Here is a 27,305-nt window from a genome sequence, read left to right on the forward strand (position 1 = left end):
CCAGGCAAGCTTGTTTTTACACTTAATGCCCACGTTCTGTAACATGAAATAAATATGCAGTATGTTTTATGCAATTGACCCTGAGTGATACAACACATAAATGCTTTGAGAGCAGTTACCAAAAATTATGCAGGTTGTTCCAAAAGTTATACGGAATTGCACAGATATCCTAAATGTGCTTTTAAGTAAATTTCTCAATTACCAGAAGCCTGTGCAGCTGTTTCAAGCACCTTCTGGCACAACATATGTTGTTATCCATATATGCAATCCACAATCTCAAGTGATTGAAGATACACCCCCCCCATCTTTGTCTCCTCTTGGGAGAAGGGAATGTACAGGATCAGCTAGCACTTGAGAAGCTCGTCATCTAAATTATAGCAAAAGAAGCGTAACTGTGACATCTCAAGACGAGCTGTGTGAGTGAATCAGTAAAGGAACTGCAGCAAGTTGATAATCAATGAGGTTGGAGATTGAAAATTTATTTGGTGAAGGATATTAAAATAGGGTCCATAGGAAAGGAAATCCCTTTAACTAGAAATGTGGAATTACAACATTGAAATGGCATGCATCTGAAAAGTGAATAAATAGATGCTAAGAGTGAGTGAGTCAGAAGCACATGAGTTGTAAGAGGTTGAACTCAAGAGAGCAGATCAGGCAATGCTGCTTAATACCATCACATGATATGCCCCGAGGCCCAGTATTTATTAAAATAAGGAGTAGGGCGCAGTAGAGGCCAGAAGCGCACTGTTGTTCTCAGTGGAGGGAGCCAGAGGAGTTACAAGTTAAACCTTGATTGCCTGGGTCTGTGAGAATTCAGCATGGAATGTATCTACTGTTTCCTGGGATTTCTGCTTCTGGCTGCAAGATTGCCACTTGATGCCGCCAAACGTGAGTAATTCTCAATTTCTGTGTTTAACCCATTCTCTGGCTATTGGCTGAGGTGATGGGTTGTCTGAAGCAATGTCTGAGGCAGAAGCTGGACTTCATGAAGCTCCTCAGGAAGATTTCATGCTCTCGCGTTTCTTCTGGAAATGGTTGGGAATGTTGAAACTACAGCAAAATGCTTTAGGCTCTTGGAAAGTAATAACTATGTGAGCCCCTCTCTTATGGAGATTTTTTTCCATCACAATCGCCACCTACTCTCTTGCCAGACAGTGGGAGGATGGAGGTGTGCAGGGAACAGTCTCTGGCCTGAGAACAAAGCAATGCTACCCACTAAACTTTGTCTGGTTTCTACCCAATGGGGTAGAGACCTCAGAAGAAATGGGCTCAAAATCTGGAGACAAGCTCTCTAATAATCACAACCCAGAAGCTGTTGGTAATCCTGCTGATATTTCTTCACAGACCTGCAGGAGCTTGCTGCAGCTATAGTAAGATTACTGAGAGAAGAGCTGAAGCCCTGGGTCTCTATTCTAGTTACACATTAGAGGTTGGGGACTTTTTAACAAAGCTGATGCCCAGATCAGTGAAATCAGAATCTTTGGAGGTGGGGTCTGAGCATCCTTGTTTAAAAAGCTGCTCTTGTGAGTGGAATGCAAAGTCATGGTTGGGAACCACTGAACTCCTGTGCAGCCCACTTGTCCAGTCCAAGGGATGGGTAGCCGTGGTGGCCCCCATCCTCTAGGCAGAGTTAGCATGGTGTGGGAGAAAAAAGTGAGTTATACATCACCCAGAAGGTCGACTCCACTCACTCCAATAGAGTCATGATGTTAACTGGACGAAAAGTCCAGGGGTCCGATTCGGCAGGATAACTCCGCACCGGGAGGTAGGTGGGAGAAGGGACCAGCATCAACCTCGTGCCCACCGTGTGTGATCTCTATGCTGGCCGCTTTGCTTACATTACTCAGGTAATTCCCACGAACACCTTTGTGGAGCAGATGGTCCCCCCATGCAACAGATGAGCGCCCCGGTCTTGCTTTTCACCTGCTCGGCCCAGTTCTGAGAGAGAAGGATCCTGGACACAGGGCCTGGGGCGCCTGTGCAGACCGGCATTTCACTCCTCCTTGCAGGAGAGAAACACCCTACAATTAGATTGCCCTGCAGAGCGGGATCCCCGCCGGCTGCTGGGCGGAGAGAGGAAGAGGAGGGAGCCGCTGGTAGCCCCGGAGCGCGAGGGCCGGTTTCCTGGGGGCTGGACAGGCCCCGGCAGGGGTGGGGTGTGAGAAGGGGGCGCTGGGCGCCCTGGATGGTGGTGCAAGGCTGAGGTGGGCGAACAAGGGGTGGTGGTGCGGGAGGCATTGCGGGGAGGGGAGGGAAGCAGCGGGGGTCTCGGCCAGTTCTGCTGCGAGCCGCTGAGGCCGGAAGCTTGGGCGGCGCCCCCAGCCCCGGGACACTCCCGGCCCCCGATGTCCGGTGACTGGGACCAGGAAAAGGCCCGCGTCTTTGATGGTTGACAAAGGAGTCCAGACGCGGGGACTGCGGCGGGCCCGCGCCCTCCAAAGGCCCCGCCGACCCGGTGTTTGGCGCGGGCTGGGGCTGCTGTGCTGCACGCGGCCCCGGAACAGCCCGGGAGGCTGGCACTGTGATGGTCCCGTTTCCCAAACAAGGAAACCGGCCACAGAGAGAGCAAGTAACTCGGCGTAGGCCACGCAGTGGGTAAGAGGAAGAAGGCGTCTTCTACCGCCACCGCTGTCCTTCCTGCGGTTGGACAGACTTGGGTTCCCTGCCAGCCGCGGGCGGGGATTTCGTTTCCTTTTCTTGCAAAACTAGGTAATAGGGTTCTTGTGAAATCAGCTAACAAAAGGTGCTGAAGTGGGAGACGTACATGCTAGCAATTGTCTTACCCCAGTGTACCTCCCTGGACAGACTGCCCGAGAGTCTGCAGGCTGCGGAGACGGAGAACAGAGAACTGACAGGGAGGCCCCTGCGCCTAATTCTTGCCTTCTTTCCATCAGCTCCACTTTGCTCTGCTCAAGAAGACAGATTAGCCTGAGGCTGATTCTCGGCCGTCAGTTTGAGAGCGAGTCCCAACCTATTAGGCAATGTAACAAAACCTGGACGTTTTTGACTTCACCTTGCCTTAGACTAAATATTCTGGCCAGAAAAAATAGGGATGGGTAGGATTTAGCAGGGCATGAAACACCAAGAGATTCCTTGCCACTTTCCAGTCATAGCCCTAGTAAAAAGGAGGAAGGAGAAGGTGTTGACCAAGTTAACAAGCGGCCCAGCCGGCACCTCTCTGGTGAACAGAGCAGGGAGTTCAAAGTGTGGGGCGAAGAGCCACACAGCTGTACTGAGTGTGACTCCAATTACCTTTACATCTATCCCCCCACCACACACACACCTCTTTTTTCTTTTTAAAGTATGCTTAGTATTGGGTTTGTTTTATTCTATTTTTTTAATTCATTTTTTAATTTTGAGGTAATTGTAGATTCACACGCAGCTGTAAGAAATAATACAAAGAGATTCCCTGTACCCTTTACCAGTTTCTCCCAATGGTAACATCCTGCACAAGTATTTCACAATATCACAACCAGGATATTGACATTGATACAGTCAAAATATAGAATAGTTCCATCACCACGAGGATCCCTCATGCCCTTTTTAGCCAAACTCTCTTCCCCTTCCTACCCCACCCCACCCCCAGTCCCTGGCAACCACTAATCCGTTCTCCATTTTTATAGTTTTGTTACTTCGAGAATGTTATATAAATGGAATCATACAGTGTGTAATCTTTGGGGACTGACTTTTTTTACTCAACATAATTTACTGAAGTTACTGCATGTATCAATAGTTGGTTCTTTTTTATCAATGAGTAGTATTCCATAGTATGGATGGACCACAGTTGGTTTAACCATTCACTCATTGAAAGATATCTGGGTTGTTCCAATTTGGGCTATTATGAATAAAGCAGCTATGAACATTCATGTACAGGTTTTTATGTGAACATACATTTCCATTTCTCCATGACAAATGCCCAAGAATACAGTTGCTTGGTTGCATTCTAATTGTGTGTTTAGTTTTACAAGAAATTGCCAAACTGTTTTCCAAAGTGGCTGTACTATTCTACATTCCCACCAGCAATGTATGAGTGATCTGGTTTCTCTACATCCTCCTCTACACCTAATGTGTCACTATTTTTTATTTTTGTCATTCTCATTGTGGTTTTAATGTGCACTTCCCTACTGGCCAATGATATTGTACATCTTTTCATGTGTTTATTTACCATCTGTATATCTTCTTCAGTGAAATGTCTGTTTAGGTCTTTTACCTATTTTTTAATTGGATTGTTTTTTAATATTGAGTTTTGAAAATCCTTTATATGTTGTAGATATTAGTCCTTTGTTGGAAATGCAGTTTGCCAATATTTTCTCCCAGTCTATAATTTGCCTTTTCATCCTCTTCACATGGTATTTCATAGAGCAAAAGTTTTTAACTTTAATGAGGTTGAATTTATCAATTTTTCCTATTATAGATCCTGTTTCTGGTGTCAAGTCTCAGAATTCTTTCCTACCTAGAGCCTGAAGATTTCTCCTGTGCTTTTTACTTTTTTACAGCACCATTTGTTGAAAAAGCTATCTTTCCTCCATTGGATTGTTTTTGCATCTTTGTCAAAAATCAATAAGGCATATTTGTGTGAGCCGATTTCTGGATTCTCTAGTCTATACTTTGGACCTATGTGTCTATTCATTGTTACTCTCCTTTTAAGTTTGTATTTTTCTTTGACTTCTGACATTTAAAATCAGAGGAGAAATCTCTGTTTTTATTATATTTCTGGAAACACTGACTTTCACTGAGGATCTGAGGAAGAGGAAGACTCTTTGGAACAAAGAAAAAAACTGGTCCTAGGAATCAAAAGATGTGAATCTTCATTTCTACTCGATGGAAGATGACTCTGAGTGAACCATATCACTTCTCTAGGCCTAAATTTCCTTATCTATAAATGAAGGATTTGAACTAACTAATTTTAGTTCTTTCCAGATTGAACATTCTACCACTCTGTGACTCATTTTGAGTGAATTTTCAGTTATAAACATTTATTGATAAACATGCATTTCCTGCCCTCACTTAGTATCTGTTTCCAAATAGGAACAATCTCACAGAATCACAAGACATTTGGTTTTTGTCTGATTTGAAGGCCAAGAGAAGTCACATGATCTGAGGTCACACAGCCTGTTTAGTAGCAGAACCAAGACTAGAAACCAGGTTCTGTGACTCTCAGTTCAATGTTCTTCCATTTCCATTTGCCTCCCTTATAAGAAAGGAATAACATGCTGCTGCCTTCTACCAGCGTGGAGGAATGGAAGACAGAGGTTAGTGGCATCCGTTCAACATGGTTTCTCTGAGCACCTACTAAATACCACACCTCATGGAGGTGCTCTTCCAGGATTTAAGAGAAGACAGTGTTTCTGGCTCTAAGAGTCAATGGCCAGGCCAAGACATAAGACCACATGAATTGATGAGAGAACAGTTTATGATAGTCTATGATTAGGGGCTGGCTGAGGGTTATATACAGTTGAGCATTTGGCTGTGAGTAATAGAATACTCAGATAAGTTGGATAAGACCCTTATTATCTCACTGAATCCATCAAGGGGTGGGCAGGGCTAGAGCAACAGCTCAGCAACATCATCAAGGACTCTTTCCATCCTTCCATCCTGATGCCCTTGATGTGTTGGCTTGCTTCCTCAGATTTGTGCCCACGTGGTTAAATGTGACTGTCATCATATCATTACACTACCATCTCCAAAATCAATTCTCAGGAGGAAAAAAATGGAATTAGTTCTCACATGTTTCTCTTAATGAAAGAGGAAAACCTTTCCCAGAAGCCCCTAGCAGACTTCCTCTCAGCTCCCACTGGCCAGGATCTAATCATCTGCTCCTGCCCAAACTGTAAGGAAAACTAGGGAAGTGAGCATCTGTGATTTTGAACTGTTACAGTAGAAGCTCTGCAACAAGTGGGGGATAAAAAGAGAAGGAGAGCAGGCAGGAAATGGCTGCTGGGCAGGCAACCAAACAGTCTGCTACAATCCTCAAAGAAAGAGACAATGTTACCACCGGAGTTGTCAGGTGAGGCAAAAAGGCATCAACTCAAGATTAGAAAAAACTTTAAAAGAATTAGCATATCATAAACCCTGGAGCAACCACTCAAAACAAAGAGCTATAGCTAATAAGCCAATAGTAGGGATAAAATAAAATCCAAAAATAATCCCAAAGAGCACAAGAAAAGAAAAAGGAATAAAGAACAGATGGGACAAGTTGAAAACAAGGTGGTAAACTTAAATCCGACAATATAGATAATTACACTAAATGTAAATTATCTAAACACTCCAAATAAAAGGTAGAGATTGTCAGACTAGGTAAAAAGAAAATAAAACCCACTTAAAATATAAAAATGCACATAGGTTAAATGTAAAAGGATGGAAAAAGATATATCAGTTAAATACTAAGCATTAACATTAAAGTATTCTTCAGAACAAGGAATATTACCAGAGATAAAGAGGGTCAATTCCTTTTGAGAAAGGATCAGTTCATCAAGAAGACTTAGCAATTCTAAACAGAGCTTCAAAATACGTAAAGCAAAAACTGACAACTGAAAGAAGAAATTGGAAAATTGGCAAATCCATAATTATAGCTGAAAATTTTAACATTCCTCTCTCAGTAATTGAAATAAGCAGACAGAAAATCAATAGGTACACAGAAGTCTCCAAAACACTATCAACCTGCTTGACTTAAATGACATGAAAAAAACACTCTACCCAACAAATGTAGGCTACACAAGTACATATGGAACATTCACTAAGACAGACCACGTGCTGAACTCTGCGCCCCCTTCCCCCCAAAAATTAGATTGTTCAACAGTGATCTCTCCAGCACTGATATGCATCTCTTGGAATCCTAGAGGCACTCCTGAGCCTGGCGTTTTTTTAGCCAGGTGAACAGTTCAGAAGGGGAAAAGATGCAAAAACTGATCTGAAGGTCAGTGGCATTAGTGTTTTCTTAATGATATTGTATCAAATCCAAATATTCAGAGTGTATATTTTGAGAAACCAAATGATGGCTAAGAAATACTGACTTTCAAAAATTTTCCTTGATTCATTTAAAGTACGTAAAGAGATAGGGTCTGAATGCTTGTATTTCAGATATTTCCACTAGATTTTTTTTTTAAGTACCCTTTCTTTGCTTGACATATTGGAAATATTATGTGTGCTTTCCAACCTTATGAAATGAAAAATTGCTTTAACCGTTGTTACATAAGTACTAAATGAGGAATGGAGTAGATGAAATAATTTGTTTTTCAAATACTAATATAGGATTTCATGATGTGCTGAGTAATGAAAGACCTTCTGGTTATATGAGGGAGCACAACCAGTTAAATGGTTGGTCTTCAGATGAAAATGACTGGAATGAAAAACTCTATCCAGTGTGGAAAAGGGGAGACCCACGGTGGAAAAACTCCTGGAAAGGTAAATCAAAAGACTCAACCCAAACAACTGTAATTTCCTATTTAAATTATCTCATAGATTGTAGACTTTGAGATCCCATGGCTTATATTGCATCCATGAATGACAGTACTCTAGTTACCAAATGGGAGCCACCTAGATTTGGCAGTCATTCCTTTATCTCAGCATTATCGCTTTCTAAGTCACACACGCACACACAAATGCTTAATCACTTTAGAAATTAACAAGGTAGTAGCTATTAGATTTTGGAGAACAAGGAGATTTAGCATCAAACGTATTTACTAATGTGGGAATGGTCATCTTCTGATCTGTGACTCCAGAGCAGTTTTTGACTATTTCAAAAGTGTGGGTGCCCATTTGCAACAACATGGATGGACCTGGAGGGTATTATGTTAAGTGAAATAAGCCAGAAAGAGAAAGACAAACAGGGCATGATTTCACTCATATGTGGAAGATAAACCAACACACAGACAGATAGAACTGTTGGTGGTTACCAGGGGCTAGGGGGGTGGGGCTGGGCACAAGGGGTGGAGGGATGCGCTTATATGGTGACTGATAAACAATAATGTACAACAAAAATTTCACAATCAAAAAAAAAAGTGTGGTTGGTCAGAAAGTGCATATCTTTCCATTCACATGAAAGAAAGAGTCTTTCCATCATTAGTTTTGAGATTAAGAAATACAAACCTTTAATACTTGTCTCTTCAATCCAATTGAGCAAATCCTTTAATTATTTTAAGTGTTCTTTCTATGCTTAGAGAATTCCTTAACTGGTCTGATTTCTTTTTTTATTCATCTTCTAGAATGTTGTTGTACTCTGAAAGCTAAAGTTAGGAATTCAGAAAATAAACTAACGTATCATAAAGAGGCGTAAGGATCCTCTGGTCCTTGTTGGTAGATTTAACTTTATTTATCAGTGAAAGGAACAAAAAGTGCTTGATCATTGAGTTCTAGTTTTTTATGCCCTAGGAGGCCATGTCCAGGCGGTTCTGACCAGTGATTCACCAGCACTGGTGGGCTCAACTATAACGTTTGTGGTGAACCTGGTATTCCCCAGATGCCAAAAGGAAGATGCCAATGGCAACATAGTCTATGAGAAGAACTGCCGAAATGGTAAGGAATGTTACTCACATGATAGGAACACACTAGTTCTCCTAACTACTGCTCACAGTAGTTCTCATAAACCTTAATGCTCACAAGTACTTGTGTAAATGCTGCTGTTGTCCCTTGCCACCCCCCTCCTCAAGTTGGATGACAGGGAGGGTGAGTGTGTGGTCCCACTTAGTCCCTTCATCAACATCAACATTAGCCAAACCCACGTCAGCAAACTGGTGGCTCTCTGCTGCTTGGAACCCTCTTCAAAAGCTACATTATCACACTCAGTTGATTGGACAGAAATATCTTGTTGATTCTCAGATTTTTGTTTTATTACCTGGAATTCTTTTGGCTACTTAAAAAATAGCCAATTTGGCAGAGGTTTACTGATCAGATTAATTTCTGCTCACAAGTATTTCTTAAGCAAATGCTGTATGGCCAGCACAAATGCTAAAATGTGCATATTTTGGTTTCCTTTGCTCTTAGTTAAAGCAGATAGGCTCTTTGTACATGTTAAGAGAACAAGTGAACACAAACACATCAAGGGAAATTGTCTTGTTAGAACTATACATTCTCAAAAGCTCTGAGATAATTACTGAGATTCACCAATCAATGACAAGGCTATTAAATGCACTTATGATCTGATTTTATTATTTAGAACTTCTATTAAACAGTTGATGTTTTCATTCTTTATTAATTTATCATCTTCCTATGAAGAAAACATTAGATTCTGTATAGAAAGGGTCTGATATTTTAAAAGTGTTGTGTTTAATATTCTGTAGCATTTTTTCTCTTTCTTCTTTTCTAAAAAAACTGATTCTTATGAGTGTTTCAAATAACAATCTAGCCCTCTGAGCGTTTTTATATGAAAGAGTCCTTGTGACTTATAAAAATTTTTATAAAATATCTATCACCATTAAAAGGAACTAGGGATCTTTGGAGAAATCACTAATTCCAAGTCTAGGGCGGGGAGAGGACCATGTGAGCCTGGGACATCTTCTTGTACCAGAAAGTAGGGAAGTGCTCAAAGACTGATGGGGGCATGTCACAAGGACACAGAAGCCAGCTTGAAGGGGCTCCACTGGCCATATTTGGGACAATTTAAGAATAAAAAATAATGACTGTAACAGATTGATAAATAAAAAGATTCTTCAAAAGTGTCAGTAACATAAAAAAACCAAGAAGGTGAGGGGACTGTTCTAGATGAACGATATTGACCGTGATTTGTTTAAAATGAAAATTTTCACACATACAGAAAAGTAGAAAGCAGGGTACACTGAGCACCCAAATAGCCTTTACCTAGATTCAACAATTTTAACATTTTGCTGTATTTGAATCTTTCTTCCTCCCCCCCTTCCTTCCTTCCTTCCTTCCTTCCTTTGTCATTTGAAGAGACAAAATAGCCAATGTAGTATGTGAACCTTGATTAGACTGTGGTAGGGGTGGTAATGGTGTTGTGGTTATGTAGGGGACTGCCCTTATTCTTAGGAGATGTGTGTTAAAGTCTTTAGGAGTGGAGAATCATAATGTCAGATAAGTCAGGAAAAAAAGGTACAGTCAGAGAAAGTGTATCAAAATAAAAAGATAAAGCATCCTTCAGTTTCCTTTGAATATGGTTGTGATTTGGAGACCCGAAATAAAGATAACTACATTAAGTGATATCTCTAGATTGAACTTTTCCTGAATAATTGATTTATGTAAAACTTTTATTGAAATATAACATATATGCTTAAAAATACACAGGTCATAAATGTGCCATTGGATGAATTCTGAATATTAGGTTTTTAGTTGTTCAACTATGTTTAAACTGGTTATGAAAAATACAAACAAGTGTTTAACTCATTGATGAGCACTGGGCATTCTGAGCCCAGATGACAAGCATGGCTTGTTTCTCTCTCTGTTTAGATACTGGCCCATCTCCTGACCCGTTTGTTTACAACTGGGCAGCATGGTCAGAGGACAATGACCGGGAAAATGACACCAGCCAAGATCATCACAACGTGTTCCCTGATGGAAAGCCTTTCCCTCACCCCCCTGGATGGAAGAAACGGAATTTCGTCTATGTGTTTCACACACTTGGTTGGACTTTTACAAACCCCTTAGCGTCTTCTGTTTCTCTTATAATTTTAACTTTTTTCTCTTATTCTATAATCAAGAATTATAACAGACTGAGAGTTTAAAAACAGTTACTCTATTAACTTTCCTTAGCTGAGGTAGAGGATGAGGGATAAAAATAAAGTCTCGATTAGCCTCACCAAATCTCCAGGGCACCAAAGAATTAAAAGGAGAAAAAAAAACAGATTCAGCTTTCTTTTTTAAAACAAAGCTACTCAATGTTTTTCTGTATAAAATAGTAATATGAAAAAATATTAATATTTATTTGAATGGTACATGGATGGGCATTTGTTGATTTATTTAATTTTTTGTGTTTTCAAAAGGATTTTTAAGAATTAAACTTCTACTCTTTGTAGGAAATTTGGAAAATGCAGAAAAGTATAAATAAAAATTGTCATCCATAATTAACACCAGAGATTATCACTGTTAACGTGATGTTTTCTTTCCTAGTATTTTTTTATCAAGATCATAATATATACACATTTTTGCTTAATATCATGAGCATTTGACTATATCATTAAAATTCTTTACTTACATTATTTTAATGACTTTATAATATTCCATTGTATAGAAATAACATAATTTAACCATGGTTTTTCTCCAACATAGCCTATCCTCTTTTTTGTTTTTAACCACAAATGGTATCCACTTGGCTGTATTATATGTGAAGTGATTACTTTTGGGAGGAGCAAATTTAGGTTTTTATCAGCAAAGCTGCTAAGTTCTTCATTAAAAATGTCATCAGGTGCCACCTGGCTCTGAGTATTTAAAAACTGCTACCAATCATGCAGCCTCAAATTTCTAAATATTTTGTCTTTCTTCATAAATTGGAGAAAGCTTCTCTTTCTTCAACTAACTTATTTACAAATCAAGATAACATATTAATAATACATTCTGGTTCAACAAAGTACAAAATATTTATCAAATATTATGCCTGTCTATTTAAATCAGTTGATTTAAAGCTGACTTTTCTGATGCCCTCATGACCCTGTCAGTCAGTTCACCAAATGTCGTGATTTCTTTGACCTGACAGTTTCCATGGAGTCACTTATGCTCACTAACACTCCAGACACTTTTTAGCCTAGTTAACATTCATTAACTTAACTAGTTAAGATGTCTTTATTTAGAATCAGATTTCAGCCCAGAAATTGTTGTTTTTTCAATAAGACTATTTTGAATTTCCATCTTCTGCTGAGGTCTCAGTTACTTCATACTCGCCCTCAGCTAAGCATTGCCTCTGTGATCTGTCTCTCGGTGCCAGAACTCACATTTTCCTCACATATAACTAACCCCCAAGAGACACCTCTTTCCCTTACAATCTCCAGCAGAGCTGCCTCTGCATTTCAAGGCAAAGGGGGATTCTGAATTACATATCCCTTAGAAGACTAGTGTATTTTTCTGACACCTTTGACTGTGTGATAAACATGATCTTTAAACATCCTTATCACTCAAGCATCCACCTTACAATACCTGTTGTTCCAATGACACATCTGTGCCAGGTGCCTCAATAGGATTAGAAAAATCTTTGAGCCCTGAAGGAGAGGAATTACTTTCACTAGCCAGCCAGTGGCAGTTAGATTTAGGTTAGGGTTGGAGAAAGAAAAAGAATGACCCAAGGGTGTTCTACAAATGTGTTTACAGAACCACTCCATTCCTTTTCATAGCCACCATACCCTATTTCTTTTCATTCACTTACTTCATCTTTACATACAAATACTATTAGAAGGTGGAGGATTCTAGTCTTCTAAAAAGAAAAAAAAAAAGCTGCTTAATAATATAGCTGAAATAGTAATATCATTACAAAAATGAGGTAGATTTTTGGATAAATTGTTTTAACTCCTTGGACACCTCACCATTACATTAAATGTATTTTCTGTGGGAGACACGTGTATTTCAAGTGCCAGAGCACGCACTTATAAAAAGTATATATTTGTAAACTAAGGACTAACTGTATTAACCCACTAAACAGCTCCTTTCATTTTAACCAACTATATACAATTACATTTATATAACTGTGGGGTTGTTTTATAAGGTTTTACATACAAGTGAGCACCATCTTCCTTTCTGAAGCAGCGAGGACCACATTCCCATCCCGTTTTTCACCTTCCCAGAACAACCTCTAAATGGCAGTCACTAGTTTTAAGAAACAATAACTTCTTATAATGATTGTGTAACGTAGCTAATAACTAAAAATCTCCATCTTCTCAAAGGTCAGTATTTCCAGAGGTTGGGACGGTGTTCAGTGAGAGTTTCTATAAACACAGCCAATGTGACGCTTGGCCCTCAACTCATGGAAGTAACTGTCTATAGAAGACACCGACGGGCGTATGTTCCCATCGCAAAAGTGAAAGATGTGTACGTGGTAACTGGTGAGTGGTGTGACCTCGAAACTAACTGAGGGTGAGGCACGTAGTTCTGGGGATGTCAGTGGATTAAGAAGGAGTTAGAGCTAAGTGTTCTGGGTTAGGTTACGATTCATTTGGGCTCCTTCCCAAGCTTATATATTTAATTATGTTGTAGTCCATGTATGTTTTCCAGAATAAATTGGGAAACCTCTTGAAAATTTGCATAGGAAAAAGGAAAATGAGGCTGAATTATCCCTAACTTTAATTTTTTAACCTAAAAGCATTATCGAAGTCATCCACTTAAAATCAAGCAATCATATGTTCTTTCTTTGTTTGGATATATCTTTTAGATCAGATTCCCATATTTGTGACTATGTCCCAGAAGAACAATCGAAATTCGTCTGATGAAACCTTCCTCAGGAACCTCCCCATTATATTCAACGTCTTCATTCATGATCCCAGCCACTTCCTCAACATGTCTGCCATTAACTACAAATGGATCTTCGGGGATAATACCGGTCTGTTTGTTTCCATCAATTCCACTTTGAATCACACGTATGTGCTCAATGGAACCTTCAACCTTAACCTCACTGTGCAAGCTGCAGTGCCTGGACCTTGTCCTTCACCTTCACCCCGACCTCCAAAACCCACCCCTTCTTTATGTAAGTGTTTTCCAGGTGATCTTTGAGGGCAGTTCCTTAACAGCTAAAAAAATATTCATATAAGTTACATTATTAGATTCCTAGTTTAGAGGATTGTGTGGAGACTCTGCAATGATTGCATTCTGTATCTGTTGATTTTTTTTAGCCATTTTATCACCATTTTAAGCTATTAGAATGTAGAAGAAAGGAGAGTATGTTTAAAGTCACTTTGCAAGTAGAATTTGGTGACTCATATACAGTAGTCCCCCCTTATCTACAGTTTTGCTTTCCAAGGTTTCAGTTACCCATGGTCAACTGTGGTCTGGAAATATTAAATGGGAAACTCCAGAAATAAACAATTTATAAGTTTTAAGTTGCAAGCCGTTCTGAGTAGCCTGATGAAATCTTGCGTCCTCCCGCTTAGTCCCACCCGGCACATGAATCATCCCTTTGTCTAGCGTATCCACACTTTATATGCTACCTACCCCCCCTACACACTGCCCCTTAGTCACTTAGTAGCTGTCTTGGTTATCAGATCAACTGTTGTGGTATCAAAGTGCTTGTGTTCAAGTAACTCTTATTTTACTTAATAATGGCCCGAAAGCCCAAGTGTAGTGATGCTGGCAATTCAGATATGCCAAAGAGAAGCCGTAAAGTGCTTCCTTTAAGTGAAAAGGTGCAAGTTCTTAACTTAATGAGGAAAGAAAAAAAATTGTATGCTAAGGTTGCTAAGATCAACAGTAACTTTTATTACAGTATATTGTTATAATTGTTCTGCTTTATTATCAGTTATTGTTGTTAATCTCTTACTGCACCTAATTTATAAATTAAATTTTATCATAGGTACATACACATAGGAAAAAACATAGTATATATAGGGTTCGGTACTATCCACGGTTTCAGGCATCCACTGGGGGTCTTGGAACGTATCCCCTGCCGATAAGGGGGACTACTATACAGCTCTTTGACCTTCCTAATTTGTACTGGCCCTTGTTATGTGTACAGATGCTTCCCCCATCTAGCCTATCACATTTCTGTTCGTCTCCCATTTTTCCTGGCTATGAGAAGACACATTGTCTCCTTATAAACATTCAGGCCATTTCCACTTTTCTTCATCCCCCTTCCACATTTCTCCCCACTTCCATTCTCCTCTCTACCCTGCCCACATCCACCTACTATCCCATGAAAACACAGCTATGCTTGAAAGCATTTTCCAAATGGCCCAAGAAGGAATGCAACTTGAGAGTAGGTTTCAGCTAGCAAGCTGGAAAGACTCCAGACATTAAAATTGTTCTGGATATAAGGCATAATTAGTTAAATTCCACCCTCTACTAATAGTACATGAGGACATTCAAGAAGTTCTTAAGGGTCTACTTTGGAAGGCAGTAGCTTCCATCTGATTCCCCACCCTACTCCACTCGGCCATGAGTACATCTTAGCATCCCAGAATCCAGGGGATGGCAATAGACTGACATCCTCTCCATAGTCACAAGAGGGCGCCATCACCAAGCCCAGAGGGAACACTCCAGCATGATGTCCAGATTTGCTGCAATTATTGTTTTTAACAAAACCTATTAGTTATAAATAATAAACTGTTATAATAGTGTGTTATTAATAAAATTAGGTCTTGTTAAGTATATCTAAATCAAAACCTTATAAGTTATTACTGATTTTGATTCATTCTTTTCTGAAATGTTTTAAATTACGAAATTAATTATGTTCCTTTGTAAAACTTCGTACAATATGGAAGTCGAGAATAAAAGTGAAAGTCCCTATTCACACTCTCCTCCTAAGAGTTAAACCCAATTAATAGTTGGGAGTGTTTCTTTCCAGATCTTTTCTATGCATCTACAAGCATATTCTATAAATATACATAAGTTTTGTTTTTATTTTTACGTAAATGGGCTCCTGCTATATATATTATTATACTTTTTTATATATTTTTTATATATATTATTTATATTTTATATATATATAAATATATATATAAATATATATATTTATATATATTATTTACTTTTTTTCGCTTAACAAACACTATAGACACATTTCCATTGTCAGTACACATGACTGTAACTCACTTTACTCAGTGGCTATGTAGTGTTTCATAGTATGTATAAACTATAATTTATTTAACCATTCTCTTATTGATGGATGATTAGGTTAATCCTAATTCCAATTACAAATAAAATTGCACTGAACAATTCTAAACATATATCTTCATTCTGTATTTCTGTAGGAGAATTAATTTCTTTATCTTCTTTATAAATAAGGGGACCAGGTGTAAAATGCAAAATAAATTACAGATGCCTATACTATATAGAACTGTCTAGAAATTCCTGAATAGTAAAGGGCTTAATGTTAGATTATTTAATGTCAGTCTGTTTTGAATTGCGTTTTGATTAAGCTAGCTTGTTTTTCTTTTCTTTTCTTTTTTTTTTTTTTGGTGAGGAAGATTAGCCCTGAGCTAACATCCAATGCCGATCCTCCTCTTTTTGCTGAGGAAGACTGGCCCTGGGCTAACATCTGTGCCCATCTTGCTCTACTTTATATGGGACACTGCCACAGCATGGCTTGACAAGCAGTGCGTTGGTGCGCACCTGGGATCCGAACCCCGGGCCACCACAGTGGAGCTCGGGCACTTAACTGCTACGCCACCGGGCCGGCCCCTAGCTTGTTTTTCTTAGAAACTATTTATATCATAGCATGTGTTAAAAATATATTTTAAGTCAATGACAGCGTATTTTAAGTTTCTATTATTATTTTCCATAGGTGAGACTGTAAGATATCAAGTAGTAACTTTGAGAGTAGTTAGGTTTTACAGTGAGGGGAAGCTGCCTGGCTTTATCTAAAGGTGTTAGATCAATCATAATCAACCCCAAAATGCCTTAAAGTGGCTGTGAGAGCTGGAGAAGGGAGGGGTGGGAATAAGTAATGGGACCCACGGTGATGAGAGGAGTCAGCCCATGATGTGATAAAGGTGGGTGGTGTGGGGTATTTGTCCTATAGCAGAGAGAGCATTTTCAGCTATGCAGACCACATTCACAGGCTTGGATTATTGAGCATTGGATTATTATTTGACCAAAAATTATGTTCTCTCTGTTATGGTAAGTGGTTTCATAATAAAGCACAGCCGTTGAACAGAAACCAAACGCAACCACAGGAGTGAGACAGAAGCAGAGTTGAAGAGGTGACTCAGGAAGATGATTCCATTATAGGGCTGGCAGCTGTGCACTAGTTTTAAGCCACAGAATTCACAGTGCCGCTGTTCATTTTTCAGAATTTTGTGAACAAATCTGAAAAGAACAACCTTTGTAAGACTGATGCTGATTAGTGTAATATATATTATATTGTGTGGAAATTTTGTGCTTTCCCAAAGAATCAAGGGCTCTCACACCATTCTCTGGGTAACAGGGACATAAAGAATGAATTCAGTATGAGGTTTACTTTCTTTCCCATCCATATTTTAAGGTGTCAGTTTTTCTCCATGAGCCTTTTAGTCATACCTTGACTTTATAGATATAGATATATAGCTATAGACTTGACTTTATAGATACGTCTGCAAAACTCCATATGCATTTTTATAAGCATTCTACCGAAAGTAAAATCATTGACTTTTATTACTTGGTCATTTTTTAAAGGAAATTTCACTTTAAAATTGGCAGGGTCATGATTCCATGCTCTAACTTGACAGCTAAATTCTACCTGTCAAGAATTTCAAAAGAAAGAGTGTTCTAGTTTTCTAGGGAAAAGCCAGCCATCTTTAATACCCTGCAAAACAAATCTGTGCTACAGAACATATCAGTTAAATCTCAGGACAGAAAGAACAATTATTGTGTAACTTTCCAAGGACCACGGTGAAACTCAGGGGACATTCCCAAGGGCTTACCACAGCCAGTCCTGATGATAAACCACTGCGTTTGAATCTGACGCGGCGTCAGAGCCTTTCTGGGCTTTACCCCAGCAGCATTTCCCAAAGTGTGTGCCATGGAGCACTCGTTTCCAGAGACGCTCCGAGAAGACGCCTCTGAGCAAAGGAGAGTCACAGGGCACGTTCTTTCACCCAGCAAAGCCTCTGGGGAACCCTGGAGAAACCTCCCAGCCGGCTTCGCCCTTCCATATTACTGTGTTAGAGATGCAGCTCTGCGGGGCTTTGATGCCCCTCCCCGTAAACTGGGTCCATTTCCCTGCCTTTTGAAATTTAAGAGAAGATAGCATTGTATTTTCAGTATCATATTGTCCTTCCAGTCTTTCTATCTTGTCGAAGGAACCCCAACACCTCAATTAGAGCTTTTTAAATTGTAACTAATTGAGCATTAAATTCCTTGCTCTAATCATACGGGGTTATTTTTGAAAAGTGTCTTGTAGCCATTCGTTTCCTTCCCCACACCTCCGCTCATCACAGTCACAGCAAGACTTTAGAATGTAAGCTCTGCAGCTATGAGACATCCAAACAGGGAAAGAATTCCCTTTTTCCATGTTGCTTGCTTCTTAATCTATTATACACCAACCTTAACATTCTTATATGTTATAGTGCATCTACATCTAAATAGATATATTGAAGTACATACTGGGACAAAGAAATTGACATTTATTAAGTACTTTCTATGTGGCAGGCATGAAGCAGGTGTTATATACCTTATCTTATTTAAGTTTCATAGTTCAACTTTAGTAGGTCAGTAGGTATTATTCCTATTTTACAGAGGAGTAAATTGAGGCAAAGAGAGGTTAAATGATATGCCTATGGTCTCAAACAGCTAAAAACAAGGGACCTGGAATTTAAGCCCAGAATACCTGCCTCCAAAATTGAGATATGATTTTATCTATTATGGCTTGCTTTATTTCATTATGATTGTTATATCACACATTTTAATATGGCTTCTACCTTTCATTTGCTTCCTGTGTTTAAACAAGATATGGGATTGTGTTTACTTACATAATTTAACAATGATAATGCCTTATAGCTTTCACAGCTATATGAATCATTATACATTTAGTTCACATTTCTGCAGCAATTTAATATATAGAATGCTTGATGTTTTTCTAAAGACCAGACAGACAGATGTTTAGATTTTTGGTGATATCATGTATATCTTTTACATTCTTAGCAACTAATCTAAAATCTTATTACTCAAACTCTCCAGCACCTGGTGGTGACAACCCCCTGGAGCTGAGTGATGTTCCTGATGAAAACTGCCAGATTAACAGATACGGTTACTTTACAGCTACCATCACAATTGTAGGTAAGACCAATGGGGGAAGGATGTTAGAATCCACCTGGGGCCACCCACTCAATTCACTGAGTCTGAAGGGGTGGGAGTGGGGATCAAGGACACCCACTTTTTCTCTGAGATGATACCACACGTGTGCAACCAAAGACTCTCCTAATTTCTAGATTCCCACGTGCCTATCCCAGCCTTCCTTAGACACCCTGGTGGAAATGAGCCCTCCGTGAGGCCCACATGTTAATGAGCCTGCCCAGGGCCTGGAACCCCCACTCTGTGCGTCCCAGGAATCTGAATGAATGTGCCTTTAATGAAACCAGTAACAAGCTCCCACAGCTTCCACTTTCTTCCCCTAGCAGATTTCACAAAGCCACATTTCTTATGTGTAAGAAAGGGGAATGAACAGGGCCACCACACGTGGTGGGTTTGGGGCACCGTCCACAGGTGCCCACCAGAGAAGACGGGTGGGGGCCGAAGCCTAAGCCGTGCACCCTGGTTCTGGGGAGGGGGCTAAAACCCAAGCTGTGTGCCCCGGGGCTGAGCCATCTCTGCTAGAGAGAAGCTGGCCAATGCCTAAGCCTGGGGGCTGCACCCCTCAAGGGTCACCTTTTCCCGAAATACCTACCCAGTTGGAGTGCTGCCTTCTAGCACATACACAGGGTCCAGTGATAAAGATCTAGGTAGGACTGAAGAACAGTTCAGTTTGAGTTTGAAAATGCTGCATGGACATGTATCCAAAGCTATGGGATAAATTCCTGGATCTGGTGTGTTTCTGGTGTGGCAAGAAGGCTGTCTCCATTTTGTTTGGCCTTCTGATTTGTTAAGGAGTGGTTTGGTTTGCTTTGGTTTCTGTTGTGTTTTGATGTGTCTTTCTTCGGGGGTTGTTTTGTTAGATGGAATTCTAGAGGTTAACATCATCAAGATGACAGATGTTCCGATGCCCCCACCGCAGCCTGACAACTCCCTGATGGATTTTGTCGTGACCTGCGAAGGGATGTGAGTACATCTCTCAGTCAGAGGGACGGGTCAAGTGAGGACCCCAGGCCTGAATAAAGAGATGCCAGTCTTCCTCTCTAAGTTGATTTAAATTTCTAGTTCATCAATATGCCAGGATGAGGAAGGACCCTTGGAGTTGCTGTCAAGCGTACACTGGTTTTGCTAGAGTTGAGCAATGCTCATTACCTTTAACTGTTGATGAAGTTAAATAACTTCATTGAATATTGATTGGACACTTACTATGTTCTCAACAATATTGAATCCTTACACAGTCCTACAAGTCTCCTCATTTTACAGATGGGGCCACGAGGCACGCGGTGTTCAGAGAACTTGCCCCCAGAGACGGCGGGTCCCGGCAGAGCGCGGTTCACACGCCGTGGTCTGGCTCGGAGCCCCACTCTTAAGCTCCCTGAGGCTCCTCCGGAGTGGCAGGAAGCCAGTGTGGAATGGCCATGTCCTAGCGTTAATTAATAGGAACGCCTGATAATCCTGTCTCTCCTTATAATTTACAAAGCTCTTTCTAATGCATTATATAATTTGACTTTCTATGGTTTGGTTATAGCTATATATAATAGACTAAATATAAATTAATTAATATGTAAATACTATATCAATTAACTAAGTAAATATATTAATTTGCAGATAATATGTAAATCTGTAATTTAAATGTATGCATAAGGTAAATGTATAAATTAATCGAGAGAATGGAACAGTATAAAATGTGGCCTTATTTGATGAAAGGGGTAGCTAATGAGCTCTCCAGCTTGGAGAGAGGAGTGGAAAGAGGATGACAGAAAATAGAGAAAAACCTGGCTGAAGGAGTGAGGCTGCTGCAGGAAGCCAGGGCTGAGTGAGAAGGAGCCTGTCCCCACCTCACCCCATGCCCTCACCAGACCCAGCCTCAGAACCTGGTCTCTCCATCCAGGAAGTCTCCTCAGAAGTGAAACCGTGGCCAAGACAGTAGTTCATGGCCAGGTAGCCTTGTGGTTACAAGGACAGTTGTCAAATATCTTTTGTTCAAGTCCCAGCTCCAATTCTAATGGCTGGTGTGACTCTGGACCAGTTATTTCCCCTCCCTGAGCTCCTTCACTGGGATAATATTACTTTCCCCATAAAGTCATTGAGGGGAGTAGGCAAGACCATGTCATATATCTAAAACTCAGTGCCTTGCACACAGTAAATACTGCAGAAACAGCTGTGGTTGTTATTACATCTCTGCGGGAACCCAGGCAGGGCCAGCTCTGGCGTTTAATAATGTCTTTGCCTAACGCCTAAGCTATCTGCATCTTTGGGCATTTTAAGAAGCCAAAATGTAGAGGGAAGACTTGGGCTTCACAGTTTCCAACAGCCCCTTGACTTAGGAGACATAATTTCTTCCTCCTCCACTCCCAGGGCCTCACCTTCCTGAGGATATGGAGGAAACAGTAGCTCACACCCAGGCTTGTTTAAGAGTAAATTATACGTGACAATTCGACATCATATGGTTTGAGTAAGAATAAGGTGGAATTCAATTTTATAGAAATGTAAAGATTTCCCCATTTTTTTTTTTTTTACCGCTGAGGAAGATTCGCCCTGAGCTAATATCTGTTGCCAATCTTCCTCTTTTTGCTTGAGGAAGATTCGCCCTGAGCTAATATCTGTTGCCAATCTTCCTCTTTTTGCTTGAGGAAGATTCGCCCTGAGCTAATATCTGTTGCCAATCTTCCTCTTTTTGCTTGAGGAAGATTCGCCCTGAGCTAACATCTGTGCCAGTCTTCCTCTATTTTGTATGTAGGTCACCACCAGATACATACAGCATGGCCACCAATGAGTTGTGCAGGTCCACACCTGGGAACCAAACCCAGGCCACCGAAGCGGAGAGTGCTGAACTTAACCACTAGGCCATGGGACCGGCCCTCGTTTTTCCTTTTAAACTGACATTACATTCTTCTCTCCCTCTCGGCACCCTTTGTGCCCTCAGCATTCCCACAGAGGTCTGTACCATAATCTCCGACCCCAGCTGCCAGATCACCCAGAGCATAATCTGTGACCCTGTGGATGTGAACATGGGCGAGCTGTGCTTGCTGACCGTGAGAAGAGCCTTCAGGGAGTCTGGGACATACTGTATGAACCTCACTCTGGGTGACGAGGCGAGTCTGGCCCTCACGAGCACCCTCGTCTCTGTCCCTGGCAGAGGTAAGTCTTGTTTTATGGTCGTACAAACATTTCATTTTGCAGATAAAAATGTGTATTCAATACTAAAGCTATTTAAGTCTTCACTATCAATGTTTAATTTTATTTTAGTGCAAAATTCATTGAACTGTTGTTAATGTGGATTTGAGAACTAGCCTTAAAATCCAACAGCAAATCTACTTAGGGAAGGGATGAGAGAGAGACATCCAATGAAATAATGGCCAAAGAAAAGCCTTTTGATGAACAAAGTCAGCTGTGAACATGAACCAGTAATAATGGGATGTGATCACTGCCTGCTCAAATAGATTTGTATTTCAAGGGAAACCGTAAAGCCCAACATCAAAAAATAACAATGTTCTCCAATTAAACCATAACAAAGGGGAGGCTGGTATCGTGCTGTCATTAGAATCCACCTGGGCAAAGACACGAAGCCAAGAAGAGAAATGAGAAACAAAGTGGACTCCTGGCTGCCTTCTAACTTGCCACGTGTCCTCTCTTTCCCTTCCCACATTCTACCAAGCATTACACTGAGACGGTAACAAACCTCAGATGTTCACCAGGAAAACTACTCTTTGCCCCCCAGATGCTTGGAGAGGTAAAATGTTAACAAAGTGGACTAAGGAATTTCACTGAGAAATTTTCATTTACTGGTGGCTTCCAATTTCCCCACCCCCAAATTAGGACTCTACCTGGTGACCCTAACTGAATTTCACTTACAACCTACTCTGTTGTAAGACACTGCTTTATCTCTTAGAAGAAGTGCTACATGGTAGAATGGAAGGGAGAGGTTAAATTGTGTATACATGACAGCCCTTATTTTGCTCCTTAATTTGAGTCTTGTCAGGTACAATCTAATGACTAACTCATAAATAACTCCTTTGGACTTGGAGCCTATCTCAAGGTAAAATGTACTGAAACATATATTTACTCATTAACCATATAAAAAGCAGCTTTGACCTCATTGAAAGCAAAGCTTAAGTAATCACGCATATGATTATTTGTATGAGGGCTTATTGTTGGTAAGATCCAAGGAACAGATTTTAAAACAAAAGAACGACGATGCAAAAGTACACTGCTTCCTGGGGGACGGGGTGCTCTGGGGCCTGGGGTGGAGAGCTGGAGGGTGGGGCAGAATGAGGCAGGTTGGAGTCTGGTAACCAAGTGAGCGTGGATCTCCAAGGCTGTCACCTCCGGGAGCTGCTGTGGTTATTCCTCTTGCATTGCCACAGCTTTCTTAGAATTGCATTTAGAGGCATTACCTGTTCTATAAAGCTTTCTCGGGGCTAGCAAACCTCTGTTCTCTTGTCTGCATTGGATGTTTAGATATTTGCACTCCTTTATTCTTCTTGTAGTCAGTGATAACTTTAGGTGTGACCTGAGCCATTTCCAAAATCCAAATAAAGGAAGCTCAGAAAGACGGCTTTTAATCCAGTGGGGACTGTAACTTGTTGACTTGGGTTTCAAAGTCAGAATTTCAGAAATAGATCATTGTTCAAAGGCAAACCCATAGACTTTTAGCTGAAATAACTTTTATTCATTGAGTCAATGAACATTCATGAAGCATCTGCAATTCTTTTTTTTTTCTTCAAAATACAAGGTTTTTTTAGGTTTGTGCGTGTGTGAGGAAGATTGTCCCTGAGCTAACATCTGTGCCAATCTTCCTCTATTTTTTTGTTTATGGGATGCCACCACAGCATGGCTTGATGAACCGTGTGTAGGTCCATGCCTGGGATGTGAACCTGCAAACCCCAGGCCCCCGAAGTGGAGCACATGAACTTAACCACTATGCCCCTGGCGTGGCCCAGCATCTGCAGTTCTTTCAACAAATATTCATTGAGCATCCACTCCATGCACAGCACAGCTCTAGGCATGAGATATACAGTTCTAGATCAAGTGAGGAACAAGATGAAGAAGGTCCCTGCTTTTGTGAGCAGAAACAGACAATAAATAAATAAGATGATACGGTGAAGCAAATTAAACAAGGCCAGGGCATGGAGAGTGACAAGCATGAGAGAGAGGGGACAGAAGTTGGCTCTCTAGATTGGCAGGTCAGGGAAAGTCCTGCTGACCCAGCAGCACTCACTTGTTGAAGGGCCTCCTCTGAACTGAGACCTGAATTTCAAGAACAAGCAGCCCATTTACTTCTTTGTAGGCCACCGTAGGGTTAGGGTTTTATTCTGTGCACAAGGGGAGCTCATTGGCAGATTTGAAGCATGATCTGTTTGATGCTTTTAAGAAGATTGTTCCGACTGCAGAGTGAAGTAAGGATCATTGGAGCATAAAAGTGGAACCAGGTAGACAATTAAGAGGTCCTCTCAGAGCAGAGGCTGGTGGCTGGGACTGTGATCGGTGGTGGCAGAGGAGACAAAGGAAACACAGATCAACTCCAGTTATACTTTGGCAATAGAGATAAGACTAATTAGTTTGCTGGGTTCTGGGAGTACAGAGAAGACATAATCCCTACTTCATGGTTCTTACAATCCAGTAGGAAAGAAATATGTGTAAAGAAGTAATTGCGACACAACATGATCGAGGCAGAGGAAGAGAGGCGAGTAGAGTAGTGACAAAGGACAATGTAACCCGGTGCCCTCAGGAGAGTCCAGAAGGCATCCCGAACGGGTGGACACTTGAGATGAGCTGCGGGTGGGACATTCCCAGCAGAGGGCATGAGACTTGAAAGAGCATGTGGAGGATGGGCACCTCCCAGAATTTTTAGTGCAGCTGGAAGGCAGGGAGTGGGCAATGAGGCCAAAGGAGTGGGCAGGAGGATCATGGAGCCCTTCACCAGGGGGCACTGCTGGGTCAGCCGAGACCCGAACAGGTGTCTCCAGGACGTGACATCTCGCTCCTGAGCCCTTAACACAGTGTTCCAGACATGCTAACTCATTCTCTAAATGGAGGATAAGCTGACCCAAAGACTATGTGTTATTTAATGGAAAAGATTACTGAAAGCCCAGAGGGAGCCATATATCTTCTGAAGGCTCCCTTCCTCATTTATTTAATTGCATTACAAGCAGCATATCCTCTAGGTGGAAGATGTCACTAACATGGTCTTGCTTCTTTTTTAAGACCCAGCCTCCTCTTTAAGAATAGCAAATGGTGTCCTGGTCTCCGTTGGCTGCTTGACCTTATTTGTCGCTGTGATCGCCCTTTTGGCGTACAAGTAAGTTGCTGGTTCTAACACCTTAAATCACGATAGTCTATTGTCAAAAATAAATAGCGTATTTCTGCACAAAAGGGCCATTTTCCCTTTTTTGCTTTTAAACATTTTGAGTGTGGGAGGAAAATCTTCCACTGAATGATGAATACCAAACTAGCCTGTTAATTTTGCTGTGGTCTTTTTTTAATCCTGAAAATGCTACCAGATGTCAGTAAAACTTTACAAAATTGTGTCATCTTAATGTTTAACGTATAATCTCAAATTATAGTCAGCAGGCACGTTTCTTGCATGAAGAAGAGAAAACAGATATATTTTCATAAAACAACAGTGTCTTGAAAGCCATAGATTAGGTTAAATGGAATTAACCCTTTTGTACTTGGCACGTACGACATTGTAAAAACTAACATATTCCAACTGGAGATCTTTTTTTAATCTGTCTAACACATTGTTTTCAGAAAACACAAGGCATACAAACCAATAGGAAACAGGACTGGGATCGTGGTCAAAGGCAAGAGGCTGAATGTTTTCCTCCACCACGCAAAGTCCGCGTTCTTCCCTGGAAATCAGGAAAAAGATCCACTGCTCAAGAACCAGCCAGGAACTCTTTAAATCTTCAGACTGATTCCCGGCCAATAGCTCACTCTTCAGTGCCATTTATGTGAGCTGTGCTAGAGTGGATGACTCTTAACTTTTTTCCCTAAAGATTATTGTAAAATATATTGTGGTTTAGGGAGGTCTAATTTTTTTTTTTTATCTAGGTTAAATGACATTTTAGAGAAGTGGAGGGAAATTATACTGTGCGCAGCCAAGGCCATGTTATATAACTAGTAAAACCAGTTAGCAGTGCTTTCTTTCGTTATGATTTATGTTTCACTTATAATGTCTTAGGTGATTAGTAGGATAGACATCTTGTGTACAAAGAGTAGGGGCAGAAGGTACTATGCATTAGAGTCTGACCTAGGTTACCTGGAAGGGGAGGATGGACATTTTCTAGCTTTCCATATAACTATATGCATAAACCCAATGTATTCCTGTCCTTAAGATAATGTTCCAAGCTAACTGATTTCTATTTCAAAGAACATGCATGAGCTCCCAACAGAATAATAACAGGCTAAGCCTCTAGTATGATGTGCATGCTTGTTATACTTAAAAAAAATAATACTCTAATAAATAGATATGAATATTTTTGTGACAACCTGCCTTGCCCGGCTGTGTAAAGGAATGGTATTCATTCATTCATTTATCCCATGGACATTTATTTAGCACTTTCTGTATATCAGGCATGTTGGTAGGCTCATGGCCCTGCACTCAGAGTGTTGACACTCTTGTGTATATATCTGAATTTCTGTACACTCTGATACAGGTATTTGAAATTATATATTATGATCTTCCAAAGAAGGAGGCCCCTGGTTTTCCTATTTAAATGATATAGAAACTTGATCAGTGAGAGTTTTACTTCCATTTGTAACCAAAACTATATATCATAAGTCAGACATGACATTCTTTTTCTCTCGTTCCTGAAAAATAAAGTATGAAAAGAGACAAGACCTTGGAACTGTAATTATTGTTACAATTTGTTGTTTGCTTTTCAAATTCATTTATAGTTTTTGATGCATAAAAAGTTAAGACTGCCCCATAGAACACTGATACAGTCTTAAATATTTTGTATTTTAACATATATGTATACAGTATGCAAAATTTCAATTAAAAGTTTAACATATAAATGTATATATTCAGACCAATCTAAAATGAGATTTTCTATAAGCAACTCTTCTGAACTCTTTGAACAGTCAGTATTATATTAAAAATAAAGGCAAGGCGGGGCTGGCCCAGTGGCGTAGTGGTTAAATTCGCACGCTCCACTTTGGTGGCCCAGGTTCGCAGGTTTGGATCCCAGGTGCGGACCTACTCACTGCTTATCAAGCCATGCTGTGGCAGGCATCCCGTATATAAAGTAGAGGAAGATGGGCATGGATGTTAACCCAGGGCCAATCTTCCCCAGCAAAAAGAGGAGGATTGGCAGCAGATGTTAGCTCAGGGCTAGTCTTCCTCACCAAAAAAATAAAAATAAAAAAATAAAATAAAGGCAAGAGGATAGTCCTAGGTCATGGATCAGCAAACTTTTTCTGTAAAGGGTCAGGTAATAAATATTTTA

At 40.5% G+C, this 27,305-nt stretch overlaps 1 protein-coding gene across 2 annotated transcripts; it reads left to right on the forward strand.

The window, feature by feature from the left end:
• Window positions 1–767: 767 nt before the first annotated feature.
• On the forward strand, window positions 768–26,562 carry GPNMB (glycoprotein nmb). 2 transcript variants are annotated; one of them, XM_058527187.1, is made up of 11 exons: window positions 768–888; window positions 7,252–7,404; window positions 8,371–8,514; window positions 10,402–10,575; window positions 12,822–12,980; window positions 13,307–13,618; window positions 18,742–18,840; window positions 19,716–19,818; window positions 21,779–21,993; window positions 25,060–25,153; window positions 25,606–26,562. In XM_058527187.1, exons 1-11 carry the CDS (start codon window positions 819–821, stop codon window positions 25,757–25,759), a joined length of 1,677 nt encoding a protein of 558 aa, XP_058383170.1. In that variant the 5' UTR covers window positions 768–818; the 3' UTR covers window positions 25,760–26,562. The 2 variants fall into 2 exon arrangements, with proteins under 2 accessions (XP_058383170.1, XP_058383178.1); XM_058527195.1 differs by lacking the exon at window positions 768–888 and adding an exon at window positions 2,417–2,595.
• The last annotated feature ends 743 nt before the right edge of the window (window positions 26,563–27,305 follow it).

This window comes from Diceros bicornis, chromosome 3 (genome assembly GCF_020826845.1).
Source record: "Diceros bicornis minor isolate mBicDic1 chromosome 3, mDicBic1.mat.cur, whole genome shotgun sequence".
Lineage (NCBI taxonomy): Eukaryota > Metazoa > Chordata > Mammalia > Perissodactyla > Rhinocerotidae > Diceros > Diceros bicornis.